This window comes from Candoia aspera, chromosome 4 (genome assembly GCF_035149785.1).
Source record: "Candoia aspera isolate rCanAsp1 chromosome 4, rCanAsp1.hap2, whole genome shotgun sequence".
Classification (NCBI taxonomy): domain Eukaryota; kingdom Metazoa; phylum Chordata; class Lepidosauria; order Squamata; family Boidae; genus Candoia; species Candoia aspera.
The window spans coordinates 930,727-957,734 of record NC_086156.1 but is presented as its reverse complement, the minus strand read 5'-3'; the positions used below and the strand labels follow the sequence as shown (position 1 = coordinate 957,734).

The 27,008-nt window shown below is 56.7% G+C and overlaps 3 protein-coding genes across 5 annotated transcripts; all 3 read left to right on the top strand.

Moving 5' to 3' along the window:
- Positions 1–5,253: 5,253 nt before the first annotated feature.
- Positions 5,254–11,475, top strand: LOC134497539 (zinc finger protein OZF-like). Its single transcript, XM_063303242.1, has 3 exons — positions 5,254–5,406; positions 6,812–6,938; positions 9,969–11,475. The coding sequence occupies exons 1-3, from the start codon at positions 5,383–5,385 to the stop codon at positions 11,264–11,266; spliced, it is 1,449 nt and encodes a 482-aa protein (XP_063159312.1). The 5' UTR covers positions 5,254–5,382; the 3' UTR covers positions 11,267–11,475.
- A 2,149-nt stretch (positions 11,476–13,624) lies between these two features.
- On the top strand, positions 13,625–23,449 carry LOC134497536 (zinc finger protein 501-like). 3 transcript variants are annotated; one of them, XM_063303238.1, is made up of 4 exons: positions 13,625–13,744; positions 18,206–18,326; positions 19,615–19,728; positions 20,853–23,449. In XM_063303238.1, the coding sequence occupies exons 1-4, from the start codon at positions 13,715–13,717 to the stop codon at positions 22,154–22,156; spliced, it is 1,569 nt and encodes a 522-aa protein (XP_063159308.1). In that variant the 5' UTR covers positions 13,625–13,714; the 3' UTR covers positions 22,157–23,449. The 3 variants fall into 3 exon arrangements, with proteins under 3 accessions (XP_063159308.1, XP_063159307.1, XP_063159309.1); XM_063303237.1 differs by having other exon boundaries at positions 20,850–23,449; XM_063303239.1 differs by lacking the exons at positions 13,625–13,744; positions 18,206–18,326 and adding an exon at positions 18,608–18,999 and having other exon boundaries at positions 20,850–23,449.
- A 681-nt stretch (positions 23,450–24,130) lies between these two features.
- LOC134496122 (zinc finger protein GLI4-like) lies at positions 24,131–26,772 on the top strand. Its single transcript, XM_063301876.1, has 3 exons — positions 24,131–24,338; positions 25,017–25,739; positions 26,372–26,772. Exons 1-3 carry the CDS (start codon positions 24,131–24,133, stop codon positions 26,770–26,772), a joined length of 1,332 nt encoding a protein of 443 aa, XP_063157946.1.
- Positions 26,773–27,008: the final 236 nt, after the last annotated feature.

Here is a 27,008-nt window from a genome sequence, read left to right as displayed (position 1 = left end):
CTCTGGATGCTACTCCTTGACTGCAGGGATACAAGCGCAGGTGAACGGCTACCTGGAACATGGTGCAGGGCAAGCCAGGCCCTTCTGGGCCCTGCTGGTGCGGTGCCCTGTCTGGCGCCTGAGTCTGACTGTTCAGGCAGATGGGTTTGCTCTGGGAGCACAGAATCCGTTCCCCAGGATCAGGTCCGTCGCACAGGGATTCTCTCCAATCTGTGGAATGAGGGCTGCTGGCTTTGGCTGGTCCCTCTGAGGGAGTCCTTTGGCTGCAGGATCCATGCCCTGGTCCCTTTCACGTTACAAAAGCTCCTATTCCCCTCTCCCAAATCTCATTACAAAATCTCTTAATCCGCCCCAAATCCCTGGTGCCACATTTTCAGGCAGGGATGTCTGCAGGGTGGGGTAAAAAATGTCACAAGGGTGGCCACAACAGTGCAATCCAAGCTTTGTGGAGCAGTTAAAAAATAGTGGTGGCCACCATCTTGACGTCTTTGACCTGGGAAACCCCTGCCCTCCAGGGTCAAAAGTGGAATTTTAATATAATCCACCAGCTTCTGAAGCCACATCTGCTCCCTCTTGGTGGAAACGAAGCTGCTTAAGCAAGGCAGATAACAAGAACGCAGCCTTGGCCTGTTCTGTGTGACTCCAGGTGTCCACTGACGCTTGCCTGAGTCCTCCACAGTCCTTGACTCTCCGTGGTTTAACCCCCTCAGTCCCTGCTTATGCTAAGCAAGCACATTTTGCCCCTTCGGCTCTGCTGCCCACAGCTCTACTGGCTGGCTCACTTTCTTTTTCCAGCCCGAGGTCACACAGAAACCTGACTTGGATGACTTGCCAACTCCCACGCTTCCTCTACAGGTATGTCTGGAAAGGCAGGGGAGGCTCAGAGGCAGCCGGCAATTCCACTGCTTCTCCTCTCCCTCGGTCCCAACGCAGCCTGGTCCATAGTCCTGGCCTCCAGCTGTCTTGCTTAGCTAAAATGAGGACTACTCACATGTTGCTCTTTATTATAGTTGTAGTGAAGGGGAGAATTTTGCCATAAATTATGGGATTGTAATCTCAGACACTTGAGGTTGTGGAGTCCTTGGTGCTCTCTGAGCTTGATGGTTGGCATGCTAGGGCAGGCAACGAACCGTCTGCAAGCCAACCACCAGCTCAGAGAGCACCAAGGACTCCACCGTTCAACCCTGAGCTGCAGAGATTCTCCTCTGTTGGTAACACTTGAGGTTGATTAGGACAGTAAAAGTTGCCCTTATTATTTTTACTTCCTTTTTTAAAGCCATTCTCTTGACCCTTTCCCGAAATCTGTTTGGGCAACAGGCAAGAGATCAGCCTTGGATGAGGCCTGAGGCCGGCCAGCTGGGGACTGGCAGCCAGCTGAAGAGGCGGGGAGGATGCAACTGTGGGGCTCAGCAAAGGTCCAGCCAATCTGCCATGGCATCTCCCTGCTGGACCCCTGCAAGGTTCTGCACAGGAGGGGAGGCCAGCAAAGAGCCGAGGGCAGCCCTCCAGCGGCCATTTTGTCCGGGGAAGGAGCCTGGCTTGCCCTCTCCGTAGGAGCCACTTAGGGTCATTTCAAGAAGCAGCCTTTGGGGGCACGCAACCCACCCGTGGGGCGCTTTCTGGGAGAAAGGCCAGGTTTGGCTCACCCTCGCTACTGGCACTGGTTTGGAGGGTCTCCTGTCTGTAACCTTTTGCCTTTTGAGCTGCCCTCTGTTTGTCACGGGCCACGTGGAACTTCCTGCCGAGCCAGGCAGAACAGCTCTTCCCTGGCCTCTTCCCAAGCCCCATCTCTGAGCCATCCTGCAGCCCGTTCTTTCCCCAGTGCAGGCCCACCTGTTTGAGCCAAACTCAAAGACTTGGTGCAGCAAGCAGGGCTTGCCGTGGGATGGGCCTCTCCCAAATTTGCTAATGTTTAACCATTGTGGTGGATTTCTGTCCGTTGTGACTCCCAGCCTCCTGGCCCCGAGGGAAGTTTTTGCAAGAAAAGAGATTAATCCTCACAGCTCCAAGATGGCTCCCAGGTGGCGTGGGGCTTAGCTGCCCTTTGTCCTGGTGGCTTGTGCCAGTTGGGAAAATTCACCTAATCCAGGATTGCTATTAAGGAGACACAGGTTGGTGCCGTGTTTCACATGGGAGAAGAGCAGCAAGATCCCTTTCTCATCCCACTGTCTGCTTTCAGTTGGGCAATGAAAATATGGGAAGGATTCTCTTATCTCTGTTATATGAGATAACTCTCTATTTGAGTTTCTAAACTGGGGGTTTAGGAATCTTCCACCAAATAGCTTTGTCTTCCTTGAAATGTGTGTGGTTTTCAAGGGAAATGTCCACTTTCCTCCTCCTGGAAAATAAATAAGCAACAAGCAAATAAACAAATGTCTTTAAAATGTTCGTTCTACTGGAATTATGTCCTCCTGTCTTTTATGGTGAAGAGCAGAAACAGAGCCAAAATAAAAATTAGGGTGCAGGAAATAAATGTATGAGAGATGAAAAGAACTGGAAAAAGAGTAAATTTAAATTAAACAGGGCTTAACATAGTGATACCTTGGCCAAGCTCTCATGTTGCATTAAACCATGGCTTGTTTTAACTATGGTTTGTTGAACGAGTCAGCTGGGTTCCCATTCAAGACACAGCCATTAAAAATGGTTTACAAAGGACAATGGCAGAGTTCACACTTCGAAGCAAACCAGAGAAAGCAAATGACAGTTTAGGGCAGTGCACATAAGACCTGGATACTATGGAGTAGCTCCACATGGGCAGATTCTAAACAAGGAAATAAACATTAGCACAAGAATACGAATAAATCAAGCATCTCTTTCGCTTAAAGTCCACTGGGGAGCATTTTGCGGCTTTGCATAACTCGTAAAAAGAAAATTGTTGCTGTAAAATGAAGCCAATAAACTGTGATGCTTCTGAGCTTGATTTGGGAAGCCATCGCTGTGGGGAGTAAATGGCGTCCTGCTCTCTGTGAAAGTGTTGAGACTTTTCCAGATGCAGAGGAGAGAAGCAGGCCAGAACTGAGGTCCCATCCCCGCAGGAATGTAGGGATCTTGGTGGGGAGAATCCAACCTCGCAGGGATGTCTTCTCCCTGGTCCTCATCCAAACCCATCAGGAAAGCCACGAGCTTTTCCTCCAATCCTAACACAGGAAAAAAAACCCCACTGCTGGATTCTATCCTGACATTTATTATCCCAAAGACTTGTAAAGGATGTCTCTTTTTGCACTCAAGGGTCCCATATAGATGTGGTGAGGGTGCTGGGCTGGAAACCGGGAGGCGTGAGTTCTAGTCCTGCCTTAGGCACAACGGGAGGCCCCTCTTTCAGCCCAACCTCACAGGGCTGTCGTTGTGGGGAAAATAGGAGGCAGGAGTATTGCCCACGCTGCCTTGAGCCGTACAAAATACAGGTAGAAGACACATATAACGAAGCATGGCGAAGATCTATCCATGTGGTCGCTGAGAGTCGGCAAAGCCTCGATGGCGCATCCCCTCCAAACGCGCGCACCGCTCCTGCTCTGGACGGAAGGCGCCGGGAGGGATCTGGGCGCGGGGCGGCCCGGGAGAAGGGCGCGGGGAGAGGCTTTCGGGGGCCGTTTGGCCGCGGGAGTCCGGCTCGTCGGCTGGAGCAGCGCGCCCGGGCACGGGCGGGGCGCCGGTAGGGTTAAAACGAGGGATCGCGCCGTTCCAGAGAGGCGGAGGAAGTGGCCCGGGGGGGCGGCACGCGGGGGCCGCCATAGAGTCTGCACAAAGGCAGCCCGGCGCGGAGCTCCGCCCCCGGCTGCCCGGATGGAGCGGGCCGGCCGGGGCGGGCGCAGCTGCGGGGCGCTGGGGGAGCGGCGGCGCCGCGGTGAGCCGCCGGGCGTCTGCGGGGGCGGGCCGTGCGCGGGGAGGGGGGACCCGGCGCCCTCCTGCCCGCGACTGCGGCGGGGTCGCGCGTCTGCCTGGGGCCCCTTGCCGGCGCGGCGCCCGCGGGCGAACGGGCGAACGGCTCGGACTTCCGGCAGCCGCGCGCGGGGCAGAGGCGCAGGCGGGCGGCCCCCCAACCGGAGGCCCGTGGGCGCAGGGCGGGCAGAGGGCGGAGCTGCAGCCGCGCCGCGGCCCTCTCCGTCCTGCGGGCGCCCGGCCGCTCGCCCGCCCGCCGGCATCCTCTGCAGCGGCGCCTCGCCTGCCTCCCTTGCCCGGGCGCGCCGGCTTCCCCTTGCCCGAGCGGCAGAGAGGCGGCGGGGCGCGGCGGGGCGGGCTCCTTCTGCCCTTAATTCCCCTGCAGGAGCCCCCCGGAGCTCGGGCCAGGCCGCCTTCGGCCGTGCCAGCCGCAGAGTGCCACCCGGGCCGCGCGCCCCGAAGACGGTGGCTCGCCCGGTGCAGAGCCCACCCCTTCCCCCGCCCCGGCTCTGCAGGCCGGAGCCCCGGTCAGCATGGCTGGCAGGAGGCGGGAGCGGCGCCCAGGTCCGTCTGGGCGGGGGGCAGGAAGGGGCCGGCCCCGGTCAAGCCGCCCGCCCCTCGGCAGGCGCTGCGCCGCAGATTTGCCGGAACAGCCTCAGCGTTTCCTCCCGGGCGGCGCGCAGTTTCAATTCCATCTGGGTAAATCGGCAGGGAGAAAAAGCTGGCCCTTCCAGCACCTGCTGCCAGGTTCTGCCCATTTATTTTTTAAAACGAATTAAAATCCTCCCCTCTTTCTGATTAATGATCAGGAGAAGGTCGTTTTTGTTCAGTCAGTCACACCTTGTATGATAAGCTACCCTCCCCCCACATCACCCTTAATAATGTGCTCCCAGTCCCTGTGCCTCTAGTTCATATATATAAAATTGTCAGAGGATAAAAAGTTACTCTAGACTTTAGAAACGGCATGGGTCATTCTGCCACTGAATATGATAGGGTACTGTGGGAAGCGAGATCTAAAGGCATTGCGGTGTTTCTCAACCTTGGCCACTTTAAGATGTTGGTCTTCAACTCCCAGAATTCCGTGCTGGCTGGGGAATTCTGGGAGTTGAAGTCCACCCATCTTAAAGAGGCCAAGGTTGAGAAACAGTGATAGAGACAGTTGCATGGCTCTTTTTGAGTGAGATGTTGGCCCCTACTTTATACCACCTGAAGAATTCTGATGGACCAGTGGGGCTCCTGGCATGGTACATCTCCTTAAACCGGCCTCCGCCCTTTCTGGCAAGACCTGGGGTGTGGGCCGATGCCATTTTGGACAGCTGTGGAAAAGAGGCTGGAAAGCTCAGCTTGTTTGAAGTGATTTTCTCTCCTGATTCCCCAGATATACCAGCACATGTGCACACATGCCCACCCCGGGCAATCACCTGAGCTTTCCGGTGCCGGGGCACGCTTGGCCAAGAGGAGCTGGGATCCCGCAGCGGTTTGGACCCAGCCAGAGCGAGAGAGATGGCGGACGGTCTCCTGGCTCAGGTGGGATGTTGGCCAACCCTTTATTGCCCAAGTGAAAGTGGCGGGGGGGGGAGATTTGGCTTTCCCAGCGGATCTGGGCCTTCCTTTTCTGCAGGGAATGTGGTGGCATCCGCCTGGGGAGCCTCCTTTGGCCTCATCCCCCCCCCCCCTGGGCTCCTTCTCGGGCCTTCTGAAAGCAGCATTTTCGGGCTCCTGCGTCAAGCACGCCTTCCTGCAATGCCAGCCTAGGGAACTCAGCCTCGTTCCTGCAGATTGCCACTGCCGTCTGCCTTTGGGGGATACTGAGCGCGTGATCTGGAATGCTCCCTGTGGGGCAGGGACGTTTGCTGGGGGGGTTGGTAAAAATAGTCAAGTTGGCACCACAAAGCCCTGTCCCTTTTTTGCCAGCATCACAGGGCTTTGAGAGCACGATTGTAGCCGCCATCTTGACTTTTTTGACCGTGCGTGGTGAATCACCCAGCTGGTTCAGCAAGATCACTTAAGCAGGTCAGCTAGCAGCTCATTCCCACGACTAAGCTGGACAAGATTTTCTTTGGCTGTACATGTTGTGTGAACTCAGCTTGTTGGCTTAGTTCAAGGTTCACATGTAAGTGGTGAGTTAATTCAGGGCTGCAGGAAGGCGTGTTGCACGCACCAGCCATGGGCAGCCATGGGCAGCCCCGGTCAGCCTACCTTGAGAAGCCTTGTCCAAGATTATTTTATTTTTTAAAACAATTTATAGAATGTAGAAGGAAGCATCCAAGCCACTAATTCAAATCAGGAATGGTAAGATAACGTATCGCCGGGTTTACAAATCATCCCGTTGCCAGTCCATAAAGACCAGAAATAAACAGCTTGGAGAACCAGCCAAATGCCAGCGGGGACCTCCAGGTCTTCAGGGCCTCAGGGAAGGGCCAGAGGGCTCTCGGGGCGCTGGGGGAGGCTGAGCCATGCACGGTGGCAGGGAAGGCTGCTGGATCCCCAGAGCAGATTTCCCAATAGCTGGGAGCTGGAGCACACTGACAACCCCCCCCCCCCGCAGTTCTGGTGTGGTGGTCGGAAGGAATTGGAGACGGACGTCCGGCAGCTACCCTGGCCCTACGCCACGTACCCACAGCAGGAAGGTGTGGGAGACGGAGCTTCCAAAGGCAGGCTCTGCAGCCCCCCTTGTTGGGTCTGCCTCGCTCGGAGCATCTTCCGGGCCACTGAATGGAAACACAGCTGGGTGGGGGGCTGCTCCTCCTCCCTGGCTGGGGGGCTGCAGTACCGCCTGGCAGACCTTTGCCCTGCCTGGTCCTTTTTTGGACATCCTTGTAGCCACGTTAGGAGATGTTTTGTGCGCAGCTTCACTCAAGGGCCAGGTCCCCTGGGACTCCGTGGCAGAACCTTGCAGGGCTCCCTTGAGGCAACTTCTGTGTCTTTGCAGGAGATGCTGACCTTCGAGGACGTGGCCGTGTCCTTCTCCCCCGAGGAGTGGGAGCTGCTGCAGGACTGGGAGCGGGAGCTGCACTGGGGGGTGATGATGGAGAACTACAGGATGCTCATATCCCTGGGTAAACCTTTTCCCTCTTGCTTTGAAATAACAGGACTGACAGAATCTGTTTCCTTACAGGCAGTCCTCAACTTACAACCACATTACGGTTGTAAGTCGAGTCACCATGTGACTGGACCCGATTTTACAACCATTTTTATGGTGGTCGCTAAGTGACTCATGGGTCCTTAAGCGAATCCAGCTTCCTCAATGGGCGTTTTTTGCGAGAAAATGGCAAAAAAGTCACAAAACATGATCCTGTGATTGTGGGATGCTGCAACTGGTCATAAATGCGAGCCGGTTGCCAGGCACCCAAAATTCAATCATGTGGCCACAGGGGAGGGGTGCTGTGATGTTTTGTGACACTCAGAAATGCTTTACAGGCCTTAAAGCACCCATTCTGAGGCCGTTGTAACTTCGGACCTTCATTAAACGAATGGTCCTAAGTCGAGGACTACCCGTACAGGGACACTCAGAACCTCAGGGCAGGGGAAATGTGAGGCTTCTGCAGCTGAGGCTGGCGGGGACAGCTCAGGGGGCAGTCTTGGCCATCTCACCCACCCCACCCCGAAGCCAGAGCACCCACCCTCGCAGTTGCACTCTAACCCTTTGCTGAAAACGTGCTATAAGCACTCCTTCCTGGCCCTGGGGGCTTTAGGTCTGCCCTGTCCTCGAGGGCCAGTCTCTGCTGCCTCCCGCAGGGCCATTCCTCGGGTTGAAAACGGTCATGATGGTGTCTCTTTCCCTCCGGCCCTTGACTGCAAACCTCTGTGAGAGTTTTTGAAAAACAAGTTATATGCAAATATATTCAGTAAAAACGAAAAGGTGCCCCTGTCCCCGCCCCCAGGCATCCATGCCTTGACTCTTCAGCTTCTGGGGGGCTTCCTCTTGTCCTACTCAGAAGGAATCTGTTCAAGAAGGGTGTCCTGGGGCAAGGCCCCCCGGCCTTGGGTTAAAGCAGGTGGCAGTCCTATGCGTGGACTGGCTTCTCTTACATTTATTTATGGGGGGGGGGTTAATTGAACTGTATGATTGCTTTGGCTGTATGCCACCCAAACTGGTGGTAGAGTTGGGCAGCACCTCCCCTTTCTGGGGAAGGTGGCTGAGAAAGTGGTGGCTTTGCAGCTCCAGAGGGTCCTGGAGGAAACATTATCTAGACTCCTTTCAGTCAGGTTTCAGGCCCGGTTATGGGACGGAAATGGCATTGGTCGCACTTATGGATGATCTCTGGCGGGAGCGGGATGGGGGCAGTGCATCCATCCTGGCTCTCCTTGACCTCTCAGCAGCTTTTGATACCATCGACCATGGTATCCTTTTGGGGCGGCTCAGGGAGCTGGGGGTGGGCGGCGTAGTCTTACGCTGGTTCACCTCCTTCCTCCAGGGCCTCCAGTCAGTGTTGATAGGGGAGGAGAGATCGGCCCCGCGGCCCCTTCTTTGTGGGGTGCCGCAGGGATCAGTACTCTCCCCTCTCCTTTTTAACATCTACATGAAACCGCTGGGCGAGATCATCCGTCACCATGGGATGAGGTATCATCAGTATGCTGATGATACTCTCAGTTGTATATCTCCATCCCGGGTGAAGTAAGTGATGCCGTGACCACCCTCTCCGAGTGTCTGGGGGCTGTGGGGGCCTGGATGGGGAACAACAGGCTTCAGCTGAACCCTGGTAAGACCGAGTGGCTGTGGGTTAATGGTTCTTCTGTATCTGGGACATTAACATCTCTGGTTCTGGATGGGGTTGCACTGCCCCAGACAGACCCGGTGTGTAACTTGGGGGTCCTCCTGGACTCACGGCTCCTGCTCGAAGAGCAGGTGGCAGCCGTGGCCAGGAGAGCCTTTGTGCAGCTACGTGCTGTGCGCCAGTTATGCCCCTTCCTGGACCAGGAGGCCCTTCGAACAGTCCCTCATGCCCTTGTTATCTCTCAGATAGACTATTGCAATGCACTCTACATGGGGCTACCCTTGAAAAGTATCCGGAAGCTTCAGCTGGTCCAGAATGCGGCTGCGTGAGCTGTTTTTGGCGCCCCCAGAAGGGCACATGTAACACCACTGCTGCGCGAGCTGCATTGCGTACCAGTTTGCTTCCGGGTCCAATTCAAGGTGTTGGTTATCACCTTTAAAGCCCTACATGGCATGGGGCCAGGCTACCTGAGGGACCGCCCCTTCCCCACTACATCAGCCCGTCCCACCCGATCGTGCAGAGAGGGCATGCTACGGACCCCGTCTGTAAGAGAATTCCATCTGGTGGGGTCCAGGAAGCGGGCCTTCTCCGCAGTAGCTCCCGCCCTGTGGAACATGCTGCCCCCGGAGGTGAGATTGGCCCCATCGCTCCTGGCCTTCCGGAGGAGTCTGAAGACCTGGTTCTGCTGCCTTGCTTGGGGTGGAGAGGGGAATAGAGTTACATGGGGATGGTTGTTATAGACCACTCCTCCCACACATGGCCTGTTTTAGATGCTTCACCGCTTGGATTTTTTATTCTTTATTTTTAATTTCTATTTATAGTATATTTACTGTATTTTGTTTTTTGTATTATTGTGATGGTTTTAATCGCTTGTTGTAAACCGCCCAGAGGCCTCCGACGGGAGGAGATGGGCGGGGATAAATTAGATAAATACAATAAATAAATAAACTGGTGGTAGAGTTGGGCAGCCTTTATTTATTTAGTTAGTTAGTTAGTATCAAAATCGATATTAAAAAATAAATATAATAAAAACAAAATATGCAAACCCTAGGCAAGAAAGAAGTAGGGTAGCTACTCAGCCATGCAGCCTTCTAAGTATGTCTCAGCTTCCCTGGGAGCCCCAGGCTGTCTGAAGTATGGAAGACCAGACCCTGGGCAGGCCACTGATGAGGATTTCCAAGCAGCTGGCAAGAGCCGCTTTCGTGGCTCTGGGTGGGAAGGAACCGGGCCACGGGCCCATCCTGCTCGTGCGGGCCCAGAGCTGCCCTCTGAAACCTCCCAGTCACGGCTGAACAGGGTACGCACGTGAAGTGCGAGATCTTTCCCAAGCAACGGCTCATCCTCGCTTTCTGCTCTCCTCTTACGCCCCAGGAAACGACCTCTACCTTCTTTCCTCCAACGGGATGTTCTGGAACGGCTCGGATGATGAAAGCCCGAGGGAGCCTGCCGACGGATCGCCCGAGGGTCAGTCTCCTCCAGACGCAAGGCGGCCCGCAGACCGCAAGGATGGCTTTGGGAGTGAAAAGCAGGCCCCCATTTTGGAGGCTGCCAGTCCGACGGGGAGCCCCTTCCCCTGTCCCCGGTGCGAGCAGGGCTTCCGTGGGAAGAAGGAGCTGGACCGCCACCAGAGGAGCATCCACATGGGGGACAAGCCGCACTCCTGTGCCGCATGTGGGAAAGCCTTCCGTGACAAGAGCGATCTCCGTGTCCACGAGCGCATCCACACTGGGGAGAAGCCCTTCCCGTGCGACGTGTGCGGGAAATCTTTCCGGGAGAAGAGCAAGCTGATCGTCCACCAGAGGATCCACACGGGGGAGAAGCGCTGCGTGTGCCAGGAGTGCGGGAAGAGCTTCAGAGACAAGCATTACTTGCGGGACCACCAGCGCATCCACGCTGGAGAGCGGCCCTACCACTGCCCGGAGTGCGGAAGGAGCTTCCGGACGCGGAGCCACTTCACCCTGCACCAGCGGATCCACACGGGTGTGAAGCCGTACCTCTGCAATGAGTGCGGGAAGGCCTTTGTGCAGAAAAGCAACTTGGTGAGTCACCAGCGGATCCACACCGGGGAGAAGCCCTTCCCGTGCGAAGAGTGCGGGAAGGCCTTCCGGGACAGGAAGACCCTTCGGTATCACCGGAGGATCCACCTGGGCGAGAAGCCCTTCCCGTGCCAGGGCTGCGGGAAGGCCTTCCGGGACAAGAGCAGCCTGACGGTCCACCAGAACGTCCACTCCGGGGAGAAGCCCTTCACCTGCCTGGACTGCGGGCGCAGCTTCCGGGAAAAAATGTACCTGAAGGACCACCAGCGGACCCACACCGGGGAGAAGCCCTTCGCCTGCCCCGCCTGCGGGAAGGCCTTCCGGGCCAAGCGGACCCTGACGTACCACGAGCGGATCCACTCCGGGGAGAAGCCCTTCGCCTGCCTGGACTGCGGGAAGGCCTTCCGGGGGAAGAGCAGCCTCACCGTCCACCGGAGGATCCACGCAGGGGAGAAGCCCTTCCTGTGCTGGGTCTGCGGGCGGAGCTTCCGGGAGAAGGTCTACCTGCGGGAGCACCAGAAGACCCACCTGGAGGAGAAGCCCCACCCCTGCCGCGACTGCGAGAAGAGCTTCGTGCACAAGAGCCACCTGACCAGGCACCAGAAGTTTCACGGGCCCCCCTCCCCACACTGACTGGGGGGCCTCCACTGCCGGATGGGGCTTCTCTGGGGCCCTGAGCGGCCAGGCAGGAAAGCCAGGAGGGGACCTGCCCCTCGGGACCTGAGCGCCTTTGGTGCCCTTCATCCCTCAGTTGTGGTCAGCCTTCCCAGGTGGACCAGACGGGAAACACAACCAGACGAGCAAATTCTGCTTCATTGCAAGGCTACATTGATAGAATCTGGCAAGTCTGAAAGGACAAATCTCCCCCGTCTCCTTTACAGCCAGAGAAGCGAGGGAGGGTCCCTCCTGAGCCTCTTTCCCTGCCCGTTATGCAGCTGTGGGCTCTGCCCCCCTTTATCTGACCGTTCCTTGGGCAGCCTCTCTTCACCCCGCCTCCCAAGGTCTTTCCCACATGCCATTATAGCCACACCTCCCTAACCCGGTACCTTTCAGCTGCCGTTATCCCCCGCCACGGTCCCCTCGTCCAATACCTTTGGACAACGGCTGGTCAGGGAAGGTTCCTTGGAATACTGGCGCTCCATAAGCTAACTCTATGACTCTTACCTGTTTCAGTAACAATAATTATCCTTTTTTTAAAAAGCCGTATTTATAGCTGGGGGGGGGGCTTGCCGTGGAGCGTCTTTTCATTAGCTGCCCTGTGAGTTTTTTTGGCTGGAAGTCGGCATAGAGGTTGGAAAAGTTAATAAAGCGTGTCCAGAAACGTCAGCAGAATGTGCTCACTCCTCTATGGATGCACTGAATTGCCTTTTAAATCCGCCTTCAGCCAGCGCCCATCCCAATCGGAGGTGTTGTGTGTTCTGTCTGTCTTGAATCTATTGTCCGTTTTACGGGGTCTTTCAGATTTCGGTAACACAGGGGGAAAAATTGTCTCAGGTTTTCCAAACAAATCAAGACTCTGCTTTCTGTTCCAAATAACCCACATCCTGTTTCATCCTGGCTAAGGTGTGATTCATTTAGCCATGGTTTGTTGAATGAATCATGGTTTGTTGGCTAGGCTTTAAAACATTAAGCCAAAATAAGAGAAGCCACATTATGGTTTAGAGGAATGTTGGATGTCAATCAGAGTCTTGCTGTGGAAGAACCCAGAGTGATGTCGTCATACCTGTCATGATGTCATTTGTGCAAATGGTGTGGCAAATTATATAATGTCTGTGGCATTGTTTGCACAATAACGTCACAGTGGACATGACATCGCGTGTTCCCCCACTGAAGATGCCCACACCAGGTAGGGCAGCACAGCAGACCCCCCAGAATTATTCTCCCCACCTTCTGCCCCTCTCTGTGGCCTTTTGCACTCCACATGTGGGGGCACCACAGATTTGCATCAGATTTGCATATTTGCATTTTCTTTCAGTTCCTTTCTGAAATACGATCCTGGCCAGAGCATTTAGGCTCTGACCGCCGTCACACGTGGGGTCAGCCTTTTAATGGCGCTCAACCATCAGGCCACGTCACAGAGTGGGACTTGTGGGAACTTTTGCTCCAGCGAGCCAAGGTGGCAGCAGGGGAGCCCTTCCCATCTGTGGCCCAGTTTGCAGGGGCCCGTTGGAGGCGCCTTGCGGTCTGGCTGAGCATTGTTCCCACAGTGTCGTGGGGTCACAAGCAGGTGGTTTTCTTGCTGCTCAGCTCCAGGTCCGACTCTTTCTTAAGGTCCACTCTCTTCAGTCAGGGGGAGCACAAGGGGCCCAAGCTGCCGCCCAGTTGGCAGGGGGAGAGGCTTGTGGCCTTGCTAGGCACAGGCTGGGCTGGGCCCTGCAGGGCCTGGAAATCCCATGAGCCAAAGTGGTGGGAGGGGGAAGTGCGCCACCAGCATTAGATAAAGGGGGTGGGGGGCTGCCAGAACTATTGAAAAGTCTAAAGAGGGATGCCCTCCACTTTGGGTTAACCCTGACCCGAAGGCGTTAGAGCAGCGTTTCTCAACCTTGGCAACTTGAAGATGGGTGGACTTCAACTCCCAGAATTCCTCAGCCAGCAAGGCAGTACCAACGCTGCGTTAGAGGACAGTATAGGCTGAATTCAAAAGTGCCAGAGCAGGTGGTTCCTGCCCAAACCAACGCGTTTGGGGCAAGGTATCTTTGACTCTCTTCTGAGGTGCCCCATTATAACTGTAGGCGCCGCCGGCAGGATGCCCGGGAGCCGCAGGGTCCCTCCCGAGTCCCACGAGCCCGATGCGCCACGGCCGGGACGGCGGGAGGCGGAGGGTCCCGGCCCGGCGGGAGCGCAGCCCCCTTGCCCCGCCCCACCCCACCCCGCCCCGCCCCGCCCGCGGGCGCCAGAGCCCCGCGCAGCCCAGGCGCCGTCGGGAGCGCGCCGAGAGCCGCCCCGCGCGCTCCGCCCCCGCTCCTCCTCCTTCCCGGCCTTCCAGCGGGCGGAGCCGGGGCGGCGTCGCCCGAGCCCCCCGCCGGTCCCAGCCCGCCGCCTCCGCCGCCTTTGTTCCCCCGGAGCGGGCGCGACCACGCGATGGAGGCGCCGAGGCCGCGGCCCGCGCAGGTAAGCTGGGGTGCTGGGCGCCCCGAGCCCGGCGCAGCCCCGGGGCGGGAGGCTGCTGCTCCGGTCGGCCCGCCCGCCCCAGCCGGGGGCCGCCAGCGCCATCCGGCCGCGCCTCGGCGGGGGCGGGCAGGGCGCCCGCTGCCGGCGCCGTGGCCGAGGCTGGCGGCGGTCCCGCAGCCGGCCGGCGTAGCACAGCGCAGCCCAGCGCAGCGCAGCGCAGCGCTCCGCATCGCGGCGGCCCGGCGCGCCCAGGCGCTGGAGCGGGTCGCAGCGCCCCGTCCCCCGCCCGGCGCTCAGAGGCGGCTCCGGAGGGAGGGTCGCCGCCGGCTCTGCCCGCATCCCGGCCGCGCTGCGGGCCCAGCTCGCCTCCGCCGCTCCCTTCCTGGGCAAGGCCGGCGGGGTCGATTCGCTCGCGGAAGCGGAAAGCCGCCCGGCTCCGTGGCGGTCCGGGCGGGATGCGGGGCGCGCTCCGGTCCGGCCCCTGCCTTTGCTGGGAGGGAGGCCTGGAAGGGGGCGGTCGCCGCTTACCTGCAGCGGCGGCCGGCCGGCTGGAGCAGAATACAAATTATATGAATAAATTTGGAAGAGGGGGCTTTTTTTGGAAGGGGGCGAGGAAAAAATCGTTTGAGCCCTCCCTAGGGTCCACAGTTTGGGGTTCCTCCTGTTTGTAACACCACATTCCAGGCCTTTTCCCTCTTTCTATTTTGATTGCATGTTGAAATGTTTCTATTTACTAAGAGAGTGGCAGGTAGTTGTCCTTGTCCTTTGTTAATTAACTTCCCACGGGGGGGGGCGGGGGAGGAAACCAGGTGAGCCAGCAAGGCAAGAAAACAAGGCAAGTGGGCAGGCCAGAAAACGACACCGAAGCAAAGTTTTGTTCTGAAAATGGAAGATGAGGGACAGAAGCTTCTGGGTGTCAGTAAAAGGGCCTGATGCCAACCTCCAGCAACCCCTTCCCCCACTCAGGGTCTCTAACTGCCCAAGCAAAGGATGCAAGTCTGGGGTGCCTGCAGGAGGGGGTCAAAACATCAAGATGGTGGCCCCAGCCAGGGGACCAAAGCCCTGCCCTTTTGATGGTAGAGGACCACCTGGACGGTGGATCGGTACAAAGGGACAGGCCAAACATGGTCTAGGAGATAAATTGTCTGGGATCTTCAGTAACAGCTAGAGCAGGGTTTCTCAACCTTGGCAACTTTAAGACGTGTGGACTTCAACTCCCAGAATTCCCCAGCCAACTTGGCTGGCTGGGGAATTCTGGGAGTTGAAATCCACAGTCTTAAAGTTGCTAAGGTTGAGAAACACTGTGCTAGAGTGAATGCCATCAAAGGCTTTCTCTCAGCACCAGATGAAGTGGTCCTTCAAGCTTCTTTCAAATGTATTTATTTCCTTTATATACTGCTTCAGAACTTCAGCGAGTCCATATCTACAATCCATTGTGCAAGTAAGCTGTAAAAGTTTCCTCTCAGAGTTATATAATTCCTTTAGTTAGTCCCCTGGCCCCAGGAACTCCCAGTTCTTCATAGGGCCCAAAAGCTGAGGTTATAGCCAAAAAGAACACGTTGTTGTTTATTTGTTCAGTCGCTTCTGACTCTTCGTGACTTCATGGACCAGCCCACGCCAGAGCTTCCTGTCGGTCGTCAACACCCCCAGCTCCCCCGGGGACGAGTCCATCACCTCTAGAATATCATCCATCCACCTTGCCCTTGGTCGGCCCCTCTTCCTTTTGCCCTCCACTCTCCCTAGCATCAACATCTTCTCCAGGGTGTCCTGTCTTCTCATTATGTGGCCAAAGTACTTCAGTTTTGCCTTTAATATCATTCCCTCAAGTGAGCAGTCTGGCTTTATTTCCTGGAGGATGGACTGGTTTGATCTTCTTGCAGTCCAAGGCACTCTCAGGATTTTCCTCCAACACCACAGTTCAAAAGCATTGATCTTCCTTCACTCAGCCTTCCTTATGGTCCAGCTCTCGCAGCCATATGTTACTGCGGGGAACACCGTTGCTTTAACTATGCGGACCTTTGTTGTCAGTGTGATGTCTCTGCTCTTAACTATTTTATTGAGATTGGTCATTGCTCTTCTCCCAAGGATTAAGCGTCTTCTGATTTCCTGACTGCAGTCAGCATCTGCAGTAATCTTTGCACCTAGGAATACAAAGTCTTTCACTGCTTCTACATTTTCTCCCTCTATTTGCCAGTTATCAATCAAGCTGGTTGCCATAATCTTGGTTTTTTTGAGGTTTAGCTGCAAGCCAGCTTTTGCACTTTCTTCTTTCACCTTCATCATAAGGCTCCTCAGTTCCTCTTTGCTTTCAGCCATCAAAGTGGTATCATCTGCATATCTGAGACTGTTAATGTTTCCTCCAGCGATTTTAACTCCAGCCTTGGATTCCTCCAGCCCAGCACGTCGCATGATGTGTTCTGCGTACAAGTTGAATAGGTAGGGTGGGAGTATACAGCCCTGCCGTACTCCTTTCCCAATCTTAAACCAGTCCGTTGTTCCGTGGTCTGTTCTTACCGTTGCTACTTGGTCGTTATACAGATTCCTCAGGAGGCAGACGAGATGACTTGGTACAAAAAGAACACACGCACATTTTAAACATGTAACAATCAAACACGTCTATATACCTCATCATGCTACAAGCAGACCACACTTAGTGACTGCTCAGTGCAGAAATAAATAGATATGAAAAGAACGACTTCCGACCTCTTACAGCAAAGATATAGATTAAAAAAAATCAACCTCTTACTCTTTTAACTATTATAAACATTATTTCTATAGTCTATACCAACCTAATAATCCAATCCCAAAAACAAAACTTAATTTCCCCCCAAGTTACAAACAGAAAGTCCAAAAGCCATTTCCATGCAGAAACAAAATTAAACTAATTCTTATTTCTAGCCGATAAAGTCAGTTTCACCTTCTCTGCCAATTCTGTTAGTTTTATCATCCATTCAGTTCCTTCCACCATTGTGCATATTATAAAAATTAACCCCAGGATCAGTATCCCAGCTGATAGCTGTAACCTGCGTAGCAAAAGTCCCTCAGGGTGCCCTTGATGGAGGAAATCCATGCGGCCTTCTGGTCTGGTGGAAATAATGTGTACGTGAAATCGACTTCACCCTAGACACTTTTAAGAGAAACACTCTAGTGTTGCATGGAGTGGAATGGTTCTCTTATTTGGAGCAGCTTTACAGAGCAGTGTTTCTCAGTCTCAACAACTTTGAGACTGTATGTGGACTTCAGCTCCCAGAATTCCCCAGCCGAAGGCCAAATTAAAAAGAAAAGAGGACACTCGCAGGATCTACCTTGAAATAAAGAGGGCGCACCTTTAACAATGATTACATTTAAGAGGGCGCACCATTTAATGACTGGGGAGTTAGATAAGCCGTATACACCCAAAGTATAAAACTTGGAGGGAACCCAAGGTAAGTCAAAGGCTTCTTCAGCAGTTTCAACAAAAGGTTTCTGAGGCCTTCTCAGAATTCAGAGAAATTATACTGCTGCCTTTTGATTATTTTAAGTTAAAACAGGACTGTAAGCTAAAAATCCGATGTAGTCGGAAGCTGGACCACCATTTGTAAACCCTACTGGATGCACAGCAATTCAAAGAGCCCCGTGTAATGTGCAGATCAAAGGGGTGTTAATCCTAGCATCCGCACTGACCCAGGAAGAGTCTACAGCCAGAAGGCTCGCTGGGATCCTTGCCCTGTCTAGGAATAGCAGTGGTAGTTGCCTCTTTTAAACTAAAAGCTGGGGATTTCTTTGTAAGAGCTTCACCAAATACCTCTACTGTACCGGAGGCAAAACTCCAACGTCCCTTTCTCCTGAAGACCATCAGAGTTCAAAGATTTGGTTGGATCTTCAGAAACCCCAAAATCAAAATCAGGATGTTTGTGACCTTGGCTTCCTGCACTGTCCTTCCTGTCCGAGGGTTCTAGAGGTCCAAGCAGGGATGTCTGGAAAGTTTCCTTGCAATCTCTTTAATGCGGAGCCAGATTAACGTGAAGTCACAAGGTCTCTTTCCTTGTCACCAGTTGGGGGCACTTGTCAGAGGGAAGGTCAGCCACCCAGAGTTGCTCTCTGAGCAAGATGGGCGGAGACTAAATTTGAAATGTAAATAAATAAATAAATTAAATGAGGAGGAGGAGGAGGGTCAGCTGGTCCATTGGCATTGGCATCGGCTTGGCTTGGGCTGCTGCTGCTGCTGCTTGTAGATTTGGGCCTGGATTTCTGCTGCTCCCCCAGAGAGCTCTCCTGAGGCAAAGCCTTCTGACAATGTGCTGGGCTTCCTCCTCCCGGTCAGTCTTCCCGTTGGAGAGCCACAAGCTGGGGAAGGCAGTGTGCAGAATGAACCCCTTGTTCCTGCCATGCTTGTTCTTGAGCACATCGGATAAGTGGGATCCTTTGGGGCCCTTGGAACCCCTAGATCCAAACCCCAGGACTGCTTCCTTGTGGGCGCAGGTGACCTTCGAGGACGTGGCTGTTTATTTCTCCCGGGAGGAATGGGAAGAATTAACCGGATGGCAGAGGGAGCTCTACCAGGCTGTGATGATGGAGAATTATGAGGCGGTTCTTTCCTTGGGTAAGAATGACTTCACTGCTCATGTCCTGGAGGGAAGAGGGTGACTGTTGGAGTCGGAAGAGGTGTAAGGACTCCCTTTCGAAAGATCTCCCTGGCCCAGCTTTGTGTCTCCAACAGAGGTCAGCTGGATGCTTCTGGGGAACCTGCAAGCAGCAAGATGTGAAGGCAGGAGACCTTCCCTCGTTGGGTCAACCGTCTTTGATGGTGGAGGTTCCATTTCACTATCAAAGGCCTTGCTGAGCGACCTCCATGGCCTTCTCCGGTCCTTTTAGACTATCAGCGGTGCCTTGCCGGAACAGACCGAAGCATCCTCTCCCTGGCTGTGGTCAGCTAGAGATCTCCCAAAGCTTGGAAAAGCAGCTGGAGAACATTTGGTTGACAGACACTTGGTCTCTGAGTACGGAGCTGCTTCAGTTAATGCTTAGAAAAGCCACCAGACCTCGTGATATTGAGTCTGTCTTCCAAATGCCATGCCAGCTTTGGATGATGGGATTCCTAGTCCAACAGCTCTGAAGGGTGTTCTAGAACGTTCGGAAGGGGCTACTGAGGCCCTCGAATCTAACCTCCTGCTCAGAGGTTAGGTAAATGCAGATTAAAGTCTCTAGAGATGGCGGTCCAGCCTTTGCGTGAACACCTCCGGGGACAAGGAGCTCACCGCCTCCCTGGGCCATCGGTAAGGAGGTTTCCTCTAACGGTCATTCAGAATCTCCCTTCCCGAATTAAGCCCGTTATTCCGCTCTCTGGGACAAGAAAGAAGAGGTCCTCCCCTTCTTCGTGGTGATGTTGCTTGACAATGTTTCAGGTTCCTGAAGAGGGCTTTCCCCTCTGTCTTCTCTGCTCAGGCCCATTTCCTTCCGTCTCTTTCCATGGACTAGGTTCTGATCCCCACAGTCCTGGATTCCCCTTCCCTGAACTGAATCCAGTTTCTCTGAGTCCTTCTGGAAGTGCAGAGTGCCCAGAAGCTAATGGGGTCTGTCCAACGAAGTGGAGTTGCCACACCTTGTGATTTGGAAATATTATTCAGGAAATCCCAAATGTATTGCCACGTGACTTCAAATTCCCAGACCGTCCAAGGGGAGTCTTTATCTCCATCGTTCGTCTTGGTGACTGGAGAAGGCCCAAGCTCCCAACAGCCACTTCCTTCCCCAGATCTCCCAGCATGAGAGCAGTGGGAGGTTGGTTAGCACACTGGGGAGGGCAACCCTCCCTCCTTCTGGGATTTGGGGACTTAAATGGACATGGAATGGGAAGAAACCACTTGGCCTTTGCTCTTCTCTGTTTTCAACAGGCCATCTGGCCACCAAGCCACGGATCATTAACAAGATCGAACGGAAGGAGGACGTTTTCACTGGAGAGTTTTGGAAGCCGTGCGAGTGGAGGAATCCACGAGGCCCGTGGCTCGGTCAGAGTTTTTTACGATCTTATTTGGAGAAAGGAAAAAATAAGGAAAGGAAGAGGGAGAACACACAGGCATATTCTTCGCTCATAGACTATGCAATCTGTTCCGATCATATTATGCAAGAAATGTCTTTGTGTATAAATCAGTTTACCTGCATTTAAAAGGAGGAGGCAGGGAAATAAAATTAAACCTATAGAATGGGGAAAGCCAACTTGATTTCTAACTAGTTCTCCAGGGGAGATTCCTGGCAGCAGGAAGTCGAGAGGCCGGCCTCAGAGAGCGTTGTTTCCACCTGCCCCCCCTCCGTTACGGCGGCTCTTCTGTCTTGGAATGCCCAGTTTTCGGTTTGGGCGACCGGATGCTTCTACTTCAGGGCGACACGGGCTGGAGGGTGATGGGCAGTCCTTGGCATCCATGACCACTGCGCAGATTGCTCTTATACGGAAGCGTGGAAGGTTTCGTGGGAATAGGGAGTTTGAGGTTGGTTGCTGGGTTCTGAAGGAGATGGAGATGAGGGAGGAAGAGCCAGGCTGTGGGCGGGGGGAATAAATACTTTCTGCGTTGAGAGGGATGTCCGAGGTCCCCTTGGCTGTTTAACCGATTGTGGGGAGAGGTTTAAGGAATGCTTGCAACACACGGAGGTGTGTTGGTGGAGGGTGGGAATGCAGGTTCATAATGAAGGTGATGCTGTGTTGCTGGCCAAGAATGATTCAGGCCAATAATCTCTCTCTGACCTCCAGCGCCTCCTCAACTGGAGCTCCACAAAGCTTTCTCTGGGATTGCAGCAACCTGCAAGTTGGCCTGGTGCAAATGAGATTTCAGAGACAAGGGGGATCTGGGAGAGGCAGTCAAAGAAGTCAAGATGACGGCCACAGGTGCCTGATGCCCATAAAAAGGGGCTTCAATTGCCCAGGTGCCATCTTGACTTTTGAGACCCCCCACCTCCCTGTGGATGCTGCAGAAGGAGAGGCCAGCAAAGGGGTGCGCCGTGTTGCTGCCGCTGGGATTGTGAGCAGGTTGCTATGCAGCCCAGTTTTGGGGAGGGGTAGGAGGAATGATGGGAGAGAGGTCGAATTGCGAGTCTCCGCCTGGGCCGGGGTGATGAGATTTTTCCTTTCCTCCAGCAGGAGATGGGATCCGGATGGTGGAAGAGGGGGAGGGAGAGAGCAGAGGGGAAACCGAGCCCCCCGCAGCGCCCATCCCTGCAGCGCCCAGCGAGAAGCGGAAGAAGGGCCGCCCACGGACGGCAGCTCCGCCCCCCAAGGCCAAAGGCGGGGGCCCCCTGCGGGTGACGCTGAAGATGAACCCACCCAAGTGCCCCGAGTGCGGCAAGAGCTTCCTGAGCAATGTGGCCATGACCATCCACATCCGGACCCACACCGGGGAGCGCCCCTTCAAGTGCCACCTCTGCCCCAAGGGCTTCCCCTCCCGGGGGGACCTCAAGCGCCACATCAAGACCCACCTGCGCAAGAAGGCGCCCCCTCCGGCCGCCGCCCGGGGCGGGTCTTCCAAGAAGAGCCTGGCGGCCAAGATGCAGCTGCTGTGCCATCTGCGCTGCCCCCCGGGGCCGAAGAAGCCCCACAGCTGCGCCCAGTGTGGGAAGAGCTTCAACAAGAAGCAGAGCCTGCGCAAGCACCAGGGCACCCACTCGGGCGAGCGGCCCTTCGCCTGCCTGGAGTGCGGGCGCAGCTTCCGGCTGAAGCAGATCCTGGTGGCGCACATGACCTCCCACATCAAGGAGCGGCCCTTTGCCTGCGAGCAGTGCGGGAAGTGCTTCGCCCAGGAGCGGAATGTGCGCAGCCACCAGCGGGTGCACACGGGGGAGAAGCCCTTCCTGTGCATGGCCTGCGGGAAGCGCTTCGGGTACAAGCAGCACCTGGTCAAGCACCTGCGCTTCCACACTGGCGAGCGGCCCTATGGCTGCCCCGACTGCGGGAAGACCTTCCGGGACCGGACCACCCTGAACATCCACTACCGCATGCACACCGGCGAGCGCCCCTACCGCTGCCCCTTCTGCGGCAAGACCTGCCGGCAGAAGCAGCACCTGAACAGCCACCTGAAGGTGCACCGCGGGGAGACGCTCCCCCCAGGAGACGGCACGGGCCTCAGCCTGCAGAGGGCCCGTGCCAAGGAGAAGCCCCACGAGTGCCCGCAGTGCCAGAAGCGCTTCCGGGACAGGAAGATCATGCTGGCCCACCACAGGACCCACCGGGAGGAGCCGCTGCCCAGGAGCGGCCCCCCGCAGGGCAGACGGGGCCCGGCCGGGGCGGAAGGAAGGGCCGCTGGCAGGGGGAGAGGCAGGGGGAGGAGGCGGAAGGACGGGGGGCTCGCGCCTGCCCTGCCTGAGGTGGTCCCGGTCACTTGCACCGAGTGCGGGAGGCAGTTCACACAGAGGAAGTACCTGACGCTGCACCAGAGGAGCCACAGATGAGCAGGCGCCGATTCCCCTTACGATCCCAACTTCTGGGAAGGCCCCTCGGGTGGCGCACAACGCGGGCCCCACCGGGGAAGGGGGACCTCCTGCGCGGCGGCCCCCACGGAGGAGGGCCAGGGCTTGGGACCAGCTCCCAGCGGAAATCTCAAGACTTGGCACTGCGCAATAAGTTGCTTGACTGCAGACCACAAAGCAGCTTTGCTGAGGCACGGCTTAGAAATGAAGCCCCCGGGCTGAGATCCTCTGCTTTTCCCTCCTGCCCTTTCGGGTCGACAGACCGCCAGCTGTCCTCCCCCCAGCTGTGAGACCAGAGCGCCTCTCCTCGGGGCTCCGGCCCTGGGTCTGTCTGGCCTGAGCACGTTGGTTCATGTCTCGCCTCCGAGCTGCCAACGGAGGGCATCGGAACAAGCCTTGGCACAGTTGCTCAGAGTTTCTTGGGCCTTCAGAAGTGTGTGAAGCTCAGTCCAGGAGACTCCCAGAGCCAAAGGGGGATTTTGCTGTGTTGATTGGGAAGGGCAGTTTGTCTCCTCACCAGCTCTGGGGCTGTGAATAGCTCATGGCCGCCCAAGCATCCTGGGGCATTGATCCATAAATTAATTACACCCTGTGAAAAAGGCCCCCCGTTCCTGCGCATCCCCTCACACTCAACAGCTCTGATGTAGCTTTGCCATTCCTGAACCTCGGAAGCCTCTTGGGACCCTGCCAGACGTTGCAGCAGAAGTGCCCTGGTGCAAGGACTTGGGACCTGGGACAGGCTGAGCCTTTGCCCAGTTGCAGCAGGCGAGATCATCACCAAAGAACCACATGACGCTTGGAGCCTGTTCCAATAAACCAGAAAAAAAATCCTATTGAGGAGGAGGAAGTGAGGTTGAAAAGGTACAAAGGTGGGATAGAGACTGCCAAAAAAAGCCCAGCCAAGCCCCCAAGTCTGTTGTGGCTGCAAGTGAGAATTGCAGAGCCTTGCAAAGGGCCTCAGGTGCGGCTCTTGAAACCCAGGCTGCGCGGGGGGCTTCCAGGTCGAGAAAAGGTGCAGGGAGCAGATCTAGCCCTCTTCCTCCACAACAAACTGAATAATAACTATTAAATTGATAAGCTGCTGGACTCGCAGCAACGCTGGGCAGTTTACAGACGGTTAACAGCATTTAAAAACAAGGAAACAACAAAACGAAAGAAACAAAGATGGCAGAGAAAACAAACCCAGATGGTGACAAAAAGAAGAAAAGGGGCATCGGTCACCCTCGCCAAAGGCCTGGGCGAAGAGCTGAGTCTTTGGGGCCCTCAGTAGGGTGGGGGTGGTAGGGTGGGGGACATCTGGGGGCACCTTGTTCCAGAGAGCAGGCGCTATGACATGGAAGGCACACTTCCCAATAGATGGCATTGTTTAATCAGTGTAGCCTGGAGCATGCCAGCCTTGCCAGATCAGATCAGCCAGGCAGATGCTGTAGGAGGCAGGTGCTCCCTCAAGAAACCAGCCCCATGCCACGTAGGGCTCTATGGGTAGTGACCAGCACCTTGAATCACATCCAGAAGCAAACCAGCAGCCAGTGCAGCTTGCAAAGCAGGGGTGGTACGTGGGCATACTGAGGCATGCCCATTGCTGTCTGTGCCGCTGCATTCTGGACTAGTGGGAGCTTCTGGATGGTCTTCAAGGGCAGCCCCATGTAGCATGCGCTGCAGTAGTCACACAATGAGGTGACCAGGGTATGTCTGAAGGGTCCTCCGATCTAGGAAAGGCTGCAACTGGCACCAGATGAAGCTGGCAAAGGCGTTGCTGTCCACAGCTTCCACCGTGAAGAGCTGTGAGTCCAGGAAACCCCCCTCCCAATGCATACCACCCTGGAATGGGGAAGTGCCACCCATCCAAGGCCGAAGATGGAATATCCACGGATCTGGGCGATCCAAACACCCACAGCCACTCGGGCTTGGTAGGGTTAAGGCTGGGGTGGGGCGGTCCTCCCCATCAGAACCCGCATGGCCTCCGGGCGCTGGGCAGAACCCCAACAGCCTCCCTTGGCCGGCTCAGAGTCGAAAGATGCCAGGGGATATCCGCGTGTTCACCTCTTGGCCCATTTGCTGGTTGCGGAAAGGGGAACCATCGTGTGTGCGGGAGATGCAGGCAGCTTTCTCGACCTGGCAGAAGGGAGCCCCAAGGAGAAGCGCTTTGGGGTCCGAGGGCTGCGTTGGACCCTTGAAAGCTGCACCCCCCCCAAATCCTCATGGAACCAAGAGAAAAAACAAGATCAGTCTCTATATTAATTTTGGTAACATGTAGAGATGGTAAACGGATGATTGCCCATGTATTAAATAATTTTCTCCTGTCATATTAAAAATTACTATTCAGAGGCAACTAGTGGAGGATTTTTTGGTGGTGGTGGGGGGAACAGAGGCATCCCGGGGCTCAGTTATGCGCGTCTGGCTGCATCAATCCAGACTCCCGGCTCCGGGGCTGACCGGGGGGGGGGCAGAGATGCCACAGCCGCGTCTGCGGATCCTTCTTGCTGAACAAACCCATTTTCTGGGATTGCCCCTCGGGTGGAACCAACCACGTGGAACGACCGAAATGATTTGGCCTTGCACAATATACTAAGTCAGAATCAACCAAGTTTAGTATTAGCCAAGCTTTGGGTGTGTGCATGTAGCCACGGACCCACCTGGCTGCTTAAGTGGGCGGAGTGGACTCTGCCACTGACTGGCCAAGGGGATGTTCTTCCTGCATTGGCCCCTGATAGAGGTAGGCAGCGGGCAGTGGGAATAATCCCCTGGCACCTCCGGTTGTCTCCAAGTAGCTCTGCTTCTCCAGGGACTGAACCTTTCGGCAGGGAGGGGGGTGTTGGTAGCAGCATCTGAGTGGCCTCAGCGGTGGTGGCTGGAAGACCCCCTCCCCGCTCCCGGGGCGGTTCGGCGCATCCCTCTGTCTGTCCGGAACCGTCTGGCCCTTCCTGGCCTGGCTGGGAATACCGTCCCTGCTCGCCCCACCCTTCCCGGCCCCTCCGCCTGGAAACCTTGCGGGGCCGCGGGCCAAACGCGCAGCAGAACCGGGCAGGGTCCGGAGCCCCCTCGTGCGGCTCCGGCCCTGTCCCCGGGCTGCCGCGGCTGATCCGGGAAAGCCCCGGGAGCCCCCGCCCAGCAGAGCGCAGCCCCCTCCGGGCTGATCACGACTCTCGCCGGGAAGCCCGGCGTGGCCCGCCCCCAGCCCCCGGCGCCCGCGGGAACGAGCGTCCGAGCGGGGCGGGGGCGAGGGGCGGCGCGTCGCCGGCCGAGCGGATACGGTTCAGGGGCTGCCGGATGCGGCCGGACCTCAGTCCAGGCAGCAGCGCTGGTTCGGCCGGACCGCCGCCCGCTCGGTCACTTCGCGCGCGCCGCCGCCGCCGCGCTCTGCAAGGCGCCGGGAAGGGGCCGCTCGCCGGCCGGAGGAGGAGATGCTCGGCCCGGTACCACTGCTTGCCCCCGCCCGCGCGTGACCCCGAGGCCGAGCCATACCGGGCTACCCGGGAAGCCCGGCGTGCCTCTGCGCGTGTGCAGAGCGTCTCAGCCAGGCTCGCGGCAGCCTTCTCTGGTTGGCGGCCCTTGCCGGACTCCGGTGCCCCTCGCCCACAGCGCCCACCCCCTTGAGTCGGGAGGAGCCGCCGGAGGGTGTGCGCGGGCAGGCCGGCCGTTCTTGCCTTGGGATGCTCCCGGCCGGGCGCCCGAGGGGGACGGGAGGTGGAGCGCGGGGCCGGCGCACGTCCCGGGGGCGAGGGAAGGCGGCGCTGGAGGGTTGCAGCCGGTCACCCCGTGGCCCAGCCCAGCCCCCTTGGCTTCCCGGATAAAGCGAGGCGGCGGAATCGGGCCTGAATTGCCATTGGATGGGAAGCCACCAGGAAGTCCAGACCGGGAAGTCAAAAGGGGGCAATGCCCTTCCATAACTCAATCCTCCGTAGGTCCCTCCAAGGCGTTACTGGGTGCTGAGCTTGGGAGGGGGATGAAGCAAGAGGAGTGTGAAGCAAGAAAGATGAACGAATGCAGCTTTCTCTGCTGATGCAGGCCCAGATGCCCCACAGCCCCGTGTAGGTCTGGAGAAGATGGAAGTTGTAGGCCACATCCTTGGGGGGGCTCCCCAGGGAAGGCCTGCCTCTTCACTCAAAGTGGCAGACTGATGCCCCTTTGCCCTGGGTTGCCAACGGCTGCTGACCCCCCTTCTCCTGCGACGTGTGCGGGGAGTGGTTCTTGCAGAAGCACCACCTGCCGAGCCATGGCAGATCCACATGGGCGAGCGGCCCTACCCCTGCCAGGAGTGTCCCCACAGCTTCAAGAAGTGCATCGCCCTCAAGCTGCACATGTGGCTGCACACCGGCGAGAAGCCCTTCTCCTGCACGCGCTGTGGGGAACGGTTCTGGCTGTGCAAGGCACCGCTCTCCCACCAGTGGGCACGCAATGCCCCCACGGAGCTCATCTGCACTGAGTGTGGGAACAGCTTCCCCTGCCTGCGCAGTCTGGCTGCCCGGCGGCAGCGGGCAGACCCCTCCATGCCCAAGGGAGCCCCCCGTGGGTCGCAGCCTGGCAGGGAGGCAGCCTGTACCGCTCAGCCCAGAGAGCGGGTGGTCAGCACCCAGGCCCCCTGCCCGGCCGAGTAAGGATGGCATAGCCCCTCCCCTGTGGCTTGAGACGCTCAGCTGGGCAGAGAGAGAGGCCGCTGACCGTTGGGTTTGGGAGCCTCCTGTTGCCTGTTCTTTCTTAGACCAGGATGCTTGAACCAATGCTGGGCTGGGCTGCTTCTGGTGGGCCCCCCGCTGGGGCCTGGCTGTGGAGACCCTTCCTAGGGCACTTGCAGAAAGCCTGGAGGGCCCCTGGTTCTGGCTCAGGCCTTGGA

What these genes read in the sequence shown, in the direction of transcription:
- LOC134496122 (XM_063301876.1), top strand. Translation starts at nt 24,131, where the DNA reads ATGGCCTCCGGGCGCTGGGCAGAACCCCAACAGCCTCCCTTGGCCGGC. An exon ending in CTTTGGGGTCCGAGGGCTGC is followed by an intron (nt 24,339 to 25,016) that starts GTTGGACCCTTG and finishes GAGTGGCCTCAG; the next exon opens with CGGTGGTGGCTGGAAGACCC. An exon ending in GCGGCCCTTGCCGGACTCCG is followed by an intron (nt 25,740 to 26,371) that starts GTGCCCCTCGCC and finishes TGGTTCTTGCAG; the next exon opens with AAGCACCACCTGCCGAGCCA.
- LOC134497536 (XM_063303237.1), top strand. Translation starts at nt 13,715, where the DNA reads ATGGAGGCGCCGAGGCCGCGGCCCGCGCAG. An exon ending in CGAGGCCGCGGCCCGCGCAG is followed by an intron (nt 13,745 to 18,205) that starts GTAAGCTGGGGT and finishes TTGTGGGCGCAG; the next exon opens with GTGACCTTCGAGGACGTGGC. An exon ending in TCCACGAGGCCCGTGGCTCG is followed by an intron (nt 19,729 to 20,849) that starts GTCAGAGTTTTT and finishes CCTTTCCTCCAG; the next exon opens with CAGGAGATGGGATCCGGATG.
- LOC134497539 (XM_063303242.1), top strand. Translation starts at nt 5,383, where the DNA reads ATGGCGGACGGTCTCCTGGCTCAG. An exon ending in CGGACGGTCTCCTGGCTCAG is followed by an intron (nt 5,407 to 6,811) that starts GTGGGATGTTGG and finishes GTGTCTTTGCAG; the next exon opens with GAGATGCTGACCTTCGAGGA. An exon ending in CAGGATGCTCATATCCCTGG is followed by an intron (nt 6,939 to 9,968) that starts GTAAACCTTTTC and finishes CTTACGCCCCAG; the next exon opens with GAAACGACCTCTACCTTCTT.